The sequence below is a fragment of the Bicyclus anynana genome, chromosome 5 (assembly GCF_947172395.1).
Source record: "Bicyclus anynana chromosome 5, ilBicAnyn1.1, whole genome shotgun sequence".
Lineage (NCBI taxonomy): Eukaryota > Metazoa > Arthropoda > Insecta > Lepidoptera > Nymphalidae > Bicyclus > Bicyclus anynana.
The window spans coordinates 8,961,409-8,974,794 of NC_069087.1; the positions used below are offsets into that span (position 1 = coordinate 8,961,409).

Genomic DNA, 13,386 nt, shown 5'->3' on the forward strand with positions numbered 1-13,386 from the left:
ATTACTTAGGAATACTTAACAATTCTAATATGCGAAAGTGTGAGGATGGATGGCTTTTAAGTACTCTTCCTTCTACTAAACGGATTTTCATGAAACTTTATAGAAATATTACACAAAAATAAGCTGCTTTTTGACCTATATTGAAAGTTACAGCTGTTAACGACTACTTCTTACAAAATGCTGAAAACAACATTAAACACAATAAAATACTTATTCATTGCGAATTTTTAATTTGAAGTAAAATACCTAATTTCACAAAAACAACTTGGAAGTACTTGACATACTTTTAAATCATGAGAATAAATAAATAAACCTCTGTGTATACACAATCAATTTTTTACAATATATGTAACATCTTATAACTGTTATGGTTAAAGTTAATTAAAGTGATATGATACAGCTCATGTACTTGAAGTTTTACTTAGTATGGAATATCATAATTTGATTTTTAAAAAATAGTAATTGTTTTCTTACCTCTAAAACATTATAATATAAGAAATTAATGGAAAATAGATTTTCAAAGGTACTTGTTTTTCTCTACCTTTAAAACACTACTTAAATATCAACACTACATAAGTATTGCTTCCTATACAGTATACTATAATAAGCGCAAACTCCATATATCTGTCATATAAATTCAACCCTTGGTCACTACATCATTTACTTAAAATGTTACCAAACTTATATACCTACATAGTTTTCTAATCATCCAATAATTTTACATAGTTGCCTTTCTCGATTGCTAGCCCATATAGCCATTATATTTTTTCTTCATTTACATAATAAAACGGTTCTCTGAACAAAATATTCTTAATCAAAGTACTTATTACCTATCCCAACGTCATCAGTTCAATTCATGACACACAATTTCACTGAGTTACGTTGACTAGTAGAAATTACACGTTTCATTCGGGTACAATGAGATATCACGATCAAAGACTTTAGTCTTCAAGCACTGAGGAATTTAGGACGAAAAGAAAAATTTTGCATCTAAGAATACTTGGATACATTACATTATTAACTAAATGGTAACCAATTAACATACGTGTTTTACTGTTTTATGTACTTATAAAAATAATGTAAAGACTGACCAGAAAAATAAAAACCTGGCTTGCGGGTGCCACATGTACCTAGTTTTTAGCAAAAAGTTACTATTGTAACAAATTAGTTCCTTCCACAGTATAGCGGCATTTTCCTCTAGTCAGGCTAAACATACATACGCAATTTAGTTTTTCGATTATATTATTTCACATGTTAATACAATTCGTGCTTTAGAAACTACAACATGAATATAAATAGTTAAACACACATTTTACTTACTCTAATGATATCACAGGTATCAATGTATTACGGTGAGTTTATATTGTATAACCCAACGATATTTTATACTATAGACATGTTACATGTTTACGAAAATACCATAAAATAATTTAACCGCAAAAAGTGATCCGAATTTAGCTACTTTTCTGAGCGCACGCACACATGCACAATTTTGTGTTTACTTACCTTATCTATTAATGTATATAAGTTTAAACACTTTCTGAACACGTAACTCGACATTGTAGATAATATTTAGGTATTATTTTTAAAATACCTTTCGTTGTTTACTATGCGACTAAATGAAATTAAGACACGACATATCTAATAGTATAAAATCTTTGGTATCACCTAACATGTTATAAAATATTGATATTTAACAATATCAGCGATCATCTTTATCGATCTATTTGAATAGGCTAGTGGCGTGCACTTCATAGATGCAAAAATGCATTTTTTTTTGCCTACCCTGGTTATTAATTATTATAAATCCGTATTAAAGAAGACAGTTTGTATAATTTTTATGTTTAATGCTTACTCTAGTTAAAATTCTCGCGCACGCCACTGCCTCCTGCCACTGGGCTATTATTTCTATTAGATAATAATACAAAAAAATCATTTATATGTATACAGGGTGCTCGGGAGTATTTCCCTTAACTCTAGGGTTATGTTCTTTAAAGATAATTAATTAAAAATGTCAAATGAATATTTTGACATTTTTAATTAATTATCTATATTAAATGAGTAAATAATATTACTTTGTAAATAGATCTTAAATTGTGTCCCATATATCGCATCCTTATATTATGACCTAGCCGAAATTATTCATTGATAAATATCATGAAGTAGCTTACTAGTGAAGTGCGGAATGTCAGTTGCAATATCTCGTCGATATCGACAGTCTTACCACTACGATTACGTATTTTAAAATGCCAGGATAGATAAAGGCGTGTGTTACATGGAAAGTCAGAATTATTTAAATTAATTTGTATGAAAAATATAAAAAGTTTTTTTTTTAGTTAAAAAAAAATTAGCTATGCAGTTCGGCTTCTATAAGTGGACTTGTCAACACCTTGAAGTAATGGGAATTTTTCCGCAACACCCTGTATAGAAAATATTAAAACCAATAATTTTAATCTCTACGAGCATTTTGTTAATGAAAACATTTTAGAACATGTTAATCAATACGCACTCACCTTTATGTATTAAAATCTAAAACTACATTATTAGCTCGATAGTGAAGAAGTCCCATGTTTCTATTCGGGATCTACTTAAGACTTGGGCAGTAACATGCACTCCGTTAGTCTTGTCTACAATTTTATATTGCTATTGATTAATTTCAATTCCAACGTTTTCAAGTACATTATACCTACACATAATATTTTTCATTCCACAACATTTTTCTTACGTAGGCATTTAATAAAGACGTGTAGTCATAAAACTTAATGACAACTATACAGGGTGCTGGGAAGTATTTCCCATAACTCTGGGGTTATATTCGTTATCGAAAATTAATTAAAAATGTTTAAAGAACATGTGGTCTAAGATTAATATTTATTTTGTAAATAGATCTTAAAATGTGTCCCTTATACGCATCCTTATAATTATGACGTAGCCAAACTTTAAAATTTAAAAATGCAGGGTTAGAAAAAAAATAGATAGGCGTGTGTTACATGGATAGTCGGAATTATTTGAATTACTTTGTATGGAAACATAAAAAGATTTTAATTATGGGAAATATTCTCCAGCACCCTGTATATTATACCTATTATTTAATAATTATATCCCGGAAATCCGGACAATACACACAATAATATTGCCAATAATAATATACATTACATCAGTACGGTCCTATGCACAATAGGGGCGCATACACGCAATATTATTAACTAAGAGACGCCCGCGGCTTCTCCCTCTTAGATACTTCTGACCCTTCCAACTTCAAAGAAACAATTATCGTTCTTTATCAACCGCTTCCCCTGAGAGGAGACTCGTGCTCAACAGTGAGCCTAATACGAGTTGTTAATGATTGAAGATTGATCGTTCATCGATCACAAAATCTTTAACAGTGAAATGGTATGAACATTTTTGAAAAATGAAAAAAGATTTAGTAGTTTTGAGTTTATCGCGGACACAAATACGGCGGTGGTCTTTATTTCATAATATTTAAAAACATTAAATATTAACTTTGTTGGCAACAGTGTGTATGCGGGGGACATAATGCCTAGTTCGGACTACTTTAGTATTTTAGTCTAGTACGAACAATTTTTCAATTTACCGCCCAGAAGTCGTTCGTACTGGACTAAAATACTAAACTAGTCCGAGCGCGGCCTAAGAGGTGGAAGGCGTATGACAAAACGGATGACACACAACTCTTTTGGTTTAAAAAACTTTGCTATGAGAATGTATGTGCACCCATGCTCCTAATACCGAAGGTAAATAGGAACAATAGGCGAATCTGGAGTTTGGACCAGGAGGGCTATTCAGTAACGATATTTCGTATAACTCGCAACTGCGAGTTACGAAATCACCTTAATCTCTCTCTATCTAACACAGTACTATAGACAGAGAGCGATAGATACGAGATCGAAGCTTACACTGTAGAAGTGATAAAAACATCGTTACAGAATAGCCTCACAGGTAGCGGGCTTCAAAGGTCAAGACTCAATCGTCCAAGTATATTTTTCGCTCTGATGGGGAAATATCTATATCATATGACACAAATGCGATAACTAAACGAATGTACTACTTATGTATTGTATGCTCACATAGGAAAACGCTATAGTTGACAAAATCTACATATACCTCCTTATGTTACAATATGCGCATTTCACACCAAACAATATGCCCTATTTTGCACACAATAATCACACTACTTTTTTCATAAATACATATACATGTACAATTATTTGATATCAAGCACGTATTTGTGTGTAATCTAAAGTTAAGTGTAAGGTGACAGGATACTACGGGATTTGGGTAGAATGGTGTGAGTGGGATCCCTAGTTAGGACTGATCACTCGTCTGGCCCATATAAGGAGTGTAAACTAAAGTAAAGTGTAAGGTGACAGGATGAGCATGTTTGTGAGTAAACTAAAGTGTAAGGTGACAGTATAAGCATGTTTGTGAGTAAACTAAAGAAATTGTAAGGTGATATGATAACAATGTTTGTGGGTAAAGTAAAGTATAAGGTGACACGATGAGCATGCTTGTGTGTAAACTAAAGTCTAAGGTGACAGGATGAGCATGTTTGTGTGTAAACTAAAGTGTAAGGTGACAGGATGAGCATGCTTGTACGTAAAATAAAGTAATGTGTAAGGTAACAGGATGAGCATGCGTGTGTGTAAAGTAAAGTAACGTATAAGGTGATAGGATAAGCATGTTTGTGGGTAAACTAAAGAAATCGTAAGGTGATATGATAAGCATGTTTGTGGGTAAACTAAAGTAAAGTCTAAGGTGTCACGATGAGCATGTTTGTTTAAACTAAATCAAACTCAGCATATCAATGCAACGTTACATTACACAGAAACGCTAGATATCAATATCAAAAAAACCTTTGCTTAACAACCACTCGCTGGATAATTTAATAACATATTATACTAGCCGACGCCTGTTTCATCCACGTAGTTTCCGTTCTCGTGAGAATACGGGATAAAGAATATGATACTCACAAATAGCTTTCTAGTGGTATAATAATTTATAATATTGGTTAAGTAGATCCAGATATTACCCCCCTATTATACCTCTTTGTAATATTTGTATAGATTTCTGCAATACTGACGTTCTTCCATTTTCACACACCAAATGCAATTGTTGGTTGTTCTACGCCTTTAAATACCTATAGCTTACTACTCAGACCAATTACCATTGGACTTGTATCACAATCAAATTCACTAACAAAATTGTCTGTCGTTTTTTGAGGGGGACGAGGTAAATTCACCACCGGTTATCACAGATTAACAACAATAAATATATCCTGTGTCCTTACACTGCACACAACTATAAATTTAAATCGTAATACACACACGTGTAATTTTAACACAATGAAACATTGATTCTATAGAAGTAGTTTGTATAAAAACATTAGATCGTGATCATATACTTATGACAGAGGAGTAACGTCTAGCGAGGCAGGTCCTATGGTAATTGGTCTGAGGCTCAATACAACAACCAAACCAAAACCGTCATCAAAAAATGGAAAAAACTATCATAATCATTTATTTTGAAAATATATTACATCCAACTTAACTAAAAATACTTAACAGTAACATTTTATCGCGTATGTAATAAAATATCAATAATTTTATGGTCTGTTTGCGTTGTTACCTAAAATTTAAGGTGCTTTTATGTATAAATTATATTAAAATAAACAATGATCACAGTGCATTGAACGTTGACACCGATTCGCTGGATTGTTGACGTGTTAGAGCTCGATTAGAACCGTTCTCTTTGGTGCTAGATGATGACATTCTAAAAAAAAAACAACACAGCTACGATAAAGACCACAGAACATAAAACGCTAAGCCCCCATTCGCACGAGAGATTTTAATGGACGTTAAAAAAGCTTTCAAATATAGTATGAAGTTAAATAAAGGTCTATTTCCAACGCCTAAAATTGAAAATGCAACACTGCGCACACTAGCGGCGCGAGCCACGAAGGGCGCCAAAAAATATCATCAAAAATAAGCAAAACATAGACCCCCGCCCCCTATAGTGTTTACGTAATACTAAAACGACCTCATAAGGAAGACAAATCAACCAATAGTGCCGAACCGGAAACGTCGTCTTTTCGTTACGACAGAGTGGTATATATATAATATATCCGGTTCGGGCGCTTTTGACATTTTGTCTTCACAAGATAATATTATTTTTTATTTTTTACAAGTTACCCTTGACTACAATCTCACCTGATAATAAGTGATCAATCTAAGATGAAAGCGGGCTAACTTGTTAGGAGGAGGATGAAAATCCACACCCTTTTCGGTTTCTACACGACATCGTACCGGAACGCTAAATCACTTGGCGGTACGTCTTTGTCGGTAGGGTGGTAACTAGCCACGGCCGAAGCCTCCCACCAGCCAGACCAGGACCAGTTAAGAAAACCTCAATCGGCCCAGCCGGGGATCGAACCCAGGACCTCCGTTTTGTAAATATATAGCCTGTAGCCTTCCTCAATAAATGGGCTATCTAACATTGAAAGATTTTTCAAATCGAACCAGTAGTTCCTGAGATTAGCGCGTTCAAACAAACAAACTCTTCAACTTTATAATATTAGTATAGAAGTATAGATGACGGTGATGCTTACCCAAAGAACGGCAGCAGCGTGACGAGCTGCGCCCTGGAGCAGCAGTTGCGCAGCTCGGGCAGCACGAGCAGCACGTGGCGCAGGTACGCCTGCAGCGCGGCGCGCCGCTGCTCCACCAGACGCGCGTCCTGAGCACCGCGCACGTATTCACTTTATAGTGCCACTCATCATTCATCATCATCATCATTTTCGGCTCACTGTTGAGCACGAGTCTCCTCTCAGAATGAGAAGGGTTAAATATTTAACACCAATAAATATTCTGTGTTGTTACACTACACACAACTATACACATTTTATTCGTAATACACACGTGTAATTTTAACACAATAAAACATCGATTTCATAGACGCAGTTTACACGTTAGATCGTTTTAAAGATTGTTATTTGTCCAATAAAGAACGTACTGTTCACTTTTAACATATCATTTTTGCTGACAGCATGCATGTAAAAAAAATTTAATAACATTGTTTCTTTTTTTTAATATTTTGTCTATGTTTGTGAGGATGTAGGGTTTAATCGATTTCTTAAATGCTTATAAGTTGTTATTCAACTTTTTAATGGGGTTTGGCAGATTGTTAAATAACTGAGCACCCTCACATAATTTATTCCTGAGATTGTTTGTTAGTCCTATGCTTAAATGTTATAGTAGAACTTAGTGAGTTGATCATTGATTTTTTTAATTATGAGACAGATATATATTGACAGAGACAGTGTATATTGAATAGTTAATTAGATTAGATAATGGGGATGATGACTAGGTTTGAATATATTGATTTTTATGATACATTCGGGTAAATAAGGTCAATATTAACTAATTTATACATAAAAAGCAAAGATTGTCTGGATATTTGCAAAATAAATGAGATTATAAAATTTCAAAAACTATTAAATTTTTTTTATCGTAATTAGATGAAAATTTATACAGTTTTAGCTTCCTTACATTAAATGTGACATTTTTTAATAAATGAACTATAAAGATAAACGCACAAATAACAAAGATATTAGTAATTTTGTTTGAACGCGCATACAAATCTAACGATCATTACATTGCCTATGACGTCATTTTTTCGAGCCATTTTGTATAGGGCGTTATTCAGGGATCCGCGGCAGCGCCGCAAATCTGACTCTTTAAATCCCTGTAGCTCCGAAAGTAATGATCGCAGATACCCTGTTCCTTTTACAAAATTGCTTTACTATTAGTATACTCTTAATTTATATACAATTTAAAAAACTGTCATCATCCCTATTATAGTTAGTTGGATCGTGCTCATATGGCCTGAGACTAGAAAATAAAGGCATTATTTTTGTTGATCTGTTAAGTATATCAAAAATATGTTACATACCCGCTTCCTGAGCGTCTTCTTTGGTGGGAACTTGTAATTTGCTATGTCGGGGTGACATTTTTTTAATTGTGTGTGTAATTCATAGAACTTCGCATACCTATGATACACGTTCCATTCTTCTTGCCCAATTTTAAGAAATATCTGAAAGTTAAACAATAAATGTGAGACCTATTTATCTCTGTACCAAAATTCATCTAAATTAGTTTAGCTGTAAAAAGGCAATAGACAATCGGACTTTATATTTATTATATTAATATGGATAATTTGGGAAAAATAAGACGTCTTAAGCCGTGGATAACTAGGTGTCAGTGTAGGTATAAATAAGACTTGAGCTTAGTTGTTTGTTACACAACGTGGACACCGTCACGCTGCCAGTTGCGTTAGTGATTTTGTGCAATAATGTTTTGTATTGTACCTAATTATTGTTTATCATAAATTGTTTGGTGTGGGTATGGAAAACATGTCAGGCAGGGAAGGTGACTGTTGATGCATTCTAAAAGGATCCCTTAAACCTACTCTCAAGGTCACAAGTCCTGGTGTTTCCTCTACCACAAAATAATAGTACAATTTATCGTATAGTCTAATCAGCTTTTTAGAGTTCCGATATGATACAATCTAGAGTTGTTGATTTGTATAAACCATAGCACTTCGAAGTTAGCGCATTGCCATATTTACTTTATCATTTCCTACTTGTTACTTAACGTCATGCTAAATCCAATCAAGCGGAATGTTATCGCCAAATATATAAAAACCATTGAATAAATATAATTTAGGTTTACCTGATATACATGATAGGACTGTGATTTGCCGACTAGAAAAGCGCTAGGTATGTACGCTTTGACATTGGATTGGGGCATCTCTAGAACTTCTATTCCAGAATTTTCCAAGTCTTGTAATCTTTTTTGCAGGTGGTGATTAAATTCCATAAGCTCTGCGTGCATCTCGGCCACCTAACAATAATAAACGTTTCTTACAATTAATAGGTACATAAGCATAAAATAGGCGAGTTGACACTTCTTTAAAAATGGTCTTAAATTGTACATTATTGTTCTACTAGATTGAAAAAAAAAATATCTTCAATTTTTATCATATTATTATTATCATAAATTATTACCTGTACTAATTTTCTTTCATAATGATTAATTTCTTCTTCATGACCATTGCTACTTTTTAGTGCAATACCCATTTCCACTGCTGACATATAATTTCTTAGTTGATCCTTTAGTCTGTCATTCTCCCTGAAATAGTTTTAGATTTTTCATCAATAACTTTTCTTTTAAATATAAGATTATCAGCTCATTTAAACATATTCAATATTCCCTTTTAACAGTGACAGTCTGTGCTAGAAACAACAATATGGCAACAGATGGGGTTCAAATTCAAAACTTTTTGTTTTTGAGACCAAACTCTATATACACTGAAAGATTTATTTCCATAATTGTATGAAGTGCCGTAGGCTCCTTAATGGGATCCCAGCGGTGTTTGGGCGAGCGTAGACGTATCGCCTGAAGGGGCCCTAAGGCAGAAGCAGGAGAGATGGGCGAAAGAAATCTCTAAGGGCGTCTCCTCAGACTCGGACCTCGGTTTAGAGGGTCGTTCTGGAAGGGCCTGAGTGTCATGGCGCCCCCGAGATCGTGAGTTGGGAGAGGGACGTTATCTTCGCCTGCGAAGACGCTATGAAGGCTCAGAGAGGATACTTGAAACAAATGATTTAATTTTTTCCGATCTATTCCCAAGAACAAACATTAATCAATATGAACTCACTTGCTCAATTCGACAACATTTTTCTCCAGCTTTTGTATTTTCTCTTTACTTGTAGCTTCAAATTGGTTGTACATCAACTGTAGGTTCATGAAATCTTTCTCTCTGTTCTCCAAAACAGAGTTCAGACTCTTGTCGTCGTGTTCGTCTTCAGTGAAACACAGTTCCAAGCAGGAAGTGCTGCCGTCAATGCTGCCCGCCACCTCTTCACTGTCACTTTCTGATATCTTTATACAATTTACACTCAGATCTGACAAATCATCTTTAGCAATATTATTCTTATCTATACTGCTCTGTGAGCTTGAAAATATTTCTTTGGCACTTTCAGATAATTTGGAAAGAATTTGTAAGGGGCTCTCTATCGCTTTAACACTATCAGGGAAGAAGTGTCTGATGCCAGTTTTACAATCTGAACTTGTTGGTTCACTGACAGAAACAGTTTTCACCACTACTTTCGCATCTGGAGAGTTCAAACAAGTAGCCGGTGCACTGCTGGAAGAATATTCACCAGAACTCTCAATAGGTTCAATAGGTTTTCGTAGTTTTTCATTTTTCTTCTCAACCTTGTCAAACGATATGACTTGTCTAAGAGGTTTCCTTTTAGAATTAGTGGAAGTTTTCACTGGCATTGGCAGTGGTATAACAAGCTCTGCTTTGTTTACATGGTTCAACTGTTGTGATTCATTCAGTTCTGCTCTGTCGATTGATAACGCAAACAAAACAGATGATAAGGCTACAACATTAAAAATCATAATCATTGTTTAATAACGATAATTAGAAGAGTATAACATTATTATATTGATATGTTTAATAGTACCTGCAGCCAAACCAGGTAGTAAACTTGATTCTAAGCTCCTTAGAAATGCACCTTCATCATAATATTCTACAAGTAGTCCATGTGATATCCAGCTTTGCAAATACCTGATAATTGAAATAATAACTAAATAAATTAATTTAATTAAAAAAAAACAAAGAATGAAAGAAATAAATCTAAAAGTATTTTACCTTTCCAGAGATCTTTCATTAAGTGAGGCACGAAGGAATGCTCTAAAGTAACCTAATGGAGTGTTTATATTTGTAAGTATCTTGAATCTCTCTTTTTCATGTTTTGTTAAATGAAGACAACTGTAACTCCATAATGAATTTCCTAGAACACACACAATCAAGTAAAATGTTACAAACTTTACTGTCAGGCAATCAGAAGGTAATACACCTAAGACTATTTAAATTTTTTATCTGCTGTAAACATGGGTAGATTTTGTTTTGACTGGAACAGCATATGTAGAGAAACATAGGCTTTGTTTCATTAAAATTATAATCATGGATAAAATAGATTTCTGAAAAACAATGACACTATCACAATGTGTGTTTAATATAATACACTGTAGAGTATGTATCATTATAGTGATAGATATAAGACTAGAATTTGTTAGATTATATTTTTTTTTTTAAAGTTCTGTTTATAAAAAATGCTTTGTAATCTGACAAATTACAGATCAAAATGATAAGATTCTACGGTTCATACTAATATAATGAATGTTGAATTTAGTAAATTAATCAACACAACTTGAATAATGCTTATAGAACTTATAAAAAGTTATAACTAAACTTTACATACAGAAATAATTGTGTACGAGAAGAAATGTACATAATTATACTAAAATATGTAACTAAAAACCAATATCAATTGGAACCAATATTGATTGGAATTTGTCAGGTTGGAATACAGGGGTGTCAGATTAGACAAGGGCAGAATTACCTGGGGTCCACTATATATCTTTATACCATAATATTATTAAAAAAAAATCTTACTAGCAAAGAGAATCTAGAAAAGTATGTCTTTAGATATATTTCACACTTACCAATATTTACTATATTAAATGTGAAGCTAAGACCAGCAGATACAAGATTTTGTAAAGTTGAGTTTGAAAGATTTGTCTTCAGCCCATGACTGAGGATTTTTTCCCATTTTTCACATAAATTCACTATCCTACAAATTCAACAAAGAAATATTACCATAATATTTATATAAATATTACCATAAGCATTATTATCTCAATTTCCTTTAAACATTACACATTAGTTTAAATCAATGACGATGATACATTAGTTTGGATGTTTAATAGCTTTCCAGTTGGTTAAACTTCAGCAAAATTTAGGTCATTATCAATGTAAAGCCAACTATACATATAATACTTACTGACTTTCAGACACAAGAGAGAGTGTTCAGAAATACAAAGTTTGTTCAGTAATACAAATGTTTTGGGCTATAGGATAGACACAGTTATATTTAAAGACTTAAATTTATTAGACCATTCTGGTTACAACATCCTAAACTTCAATCTATACAAGCGGACTCCCACAATATTGTTTGCATGAAACTCAATGAAAACTTTCAACTACCCCTACCCTGCCCTGCCCTTACTCTACACTACCCTACCCCTACCTTCAAGATTTTAGGGAGTGTGTCATTGTATGGGGTAGTGCTATGTAGAGTTTACACTGTTTATTTATACTAGATAGACTTGGACTTGCATACAAACATGCCTGATGGAAATGAATGCAAGCATAGTATTTGTGTGTATATTAAAATAAATCTGAGTTTGAATACCTAATATCATCTTCTGTAGCCAGTTCAGATTTACCTCCAAAACGATTTTGGCAATTTTCAATACAAACTTGCAGTTCACGGAGTGCGTTTTTACCACTATCTATACGCTTCTTGACTTCATCCTTGTTATCAATCGCGTTAGCTATAGTATTCAGTATTTTACTATTCTGAAATTAAAAGTGCCAAGACCATTATAATCATTTAAGTGGTACAAATATACAAAACATTGGTTGCTCAATGACAATTTATTATAGCTTCGAAGGGTGTTTGTCGCAGGAATTGAACAACGTTGCTACAAGATTTTGAAGAAATTCATACAGACTAGTAGTCAGTAAAGCCGAGCCAGTTCAAAAAAATATTTTCAGTAGCTTTTTAAACGATCAAATTAATTAAATAAACACAGAAAACCCCTACCATTATTCATCAGTAGATTGTTTTTAGGCACCCTATTACCACACTCTGAAACAAGAAATGGTGGAATAAATATAAATAAAAATAAAATTTTAATTATGAGAATGAAATACAATTTATTTACTTCTTGCACTCAAAGTCATGAATTTTTTCCCTTTTTTTTGTTATTTGTTTGATTTTTTGTTTTTTTATTATTTGACATTTGACAATGTTAATTGACATCAATGACAACTGCCAGTGTCACGTTTAAAAGATAATTTATAAGTGGGTCTGTGGAGGGTCTGTGGTTGGGTGCAACTATTACAATGCTAGGTTCCACTTAGCAGTCACAACTCACAATGTGGTCATAATGGATAATGTTATTAGGTACGCAAAATCATTTGAAACTTCGTTACATTAGAGCTTTTATATATATATAATGATAATTATTTCACATAAATGTGATAGTAGTAATAAAAGCTTGATTGTGTTTCTATAAATAAAATATAATTGTTATTTACAATATTTTACATTAAATTATAAAATTAAATACTAAACTAAAACTTACCTATAAATAAAATATAAAAACAACATTCAACGCTATTATTTACATTTAGTTTATATTTTAATAAAAATTTTAATATTTTGCTGTTAAGTCA

General features: G+C 33.0%; 1 protein-coding gene across 1 annotated transcript; it reads right to left on the bottom strand.

Annotated features, from left to right (window-relative positions):
• Positions 1-217: 217 nt before the first annotated feature.
• Positions 218-12,986, bottom strand: LOC112050104 (sorting nexin-29). The gene is made up of 12 exons (XM_024088257.2): positions 12,873-12,986; positions 12,752-12,796; positions 12,338-12,504; positions 11,589-11,716; positions 10,732-10,873; positions 10,544-10,647; positions 9,730-10,459; positions 9,080-9,203; positions 8,745-8,915; positions 7,966-8,106; positions 6,623-6,750; positions 218-5,787 (listed from the first exon to the last, which is right to left on the bottom strand). Exons 2-12 carry the CDS (start codon positions 12,752-12,754, stop codon positions 5,694-5,696), a joined length of 1,932 nt encoding a protein of 643 aa, XP_023944025.2. The 5' UTR covers positions 12,755-12,796; positions 12,873-12,986; the 3' UTR covers positions 218-5,693.
• Between the last annotated feature and the right edge of the window lie 400 nt (positions 12,987-13,386).

Coding starts and splice junctions, on each gene's coding strand:
- LOC112050104 (XM_024088257.2), bottom strand. Junction 10,648..10,731: donor AATGAAAGATCTCTGGAAAG/GTAAAATACTTT, acceptor TTCAATTATCAG/GTATTTGCAAAGCTGGATAT. Junction 6,751..7,965: donor AGAAGACGCTCAGGAAGCGG/GTATGTAACATA, acceptor CGCGGTGCTCAG/GACGCGCGTCTGGTGGAGCA.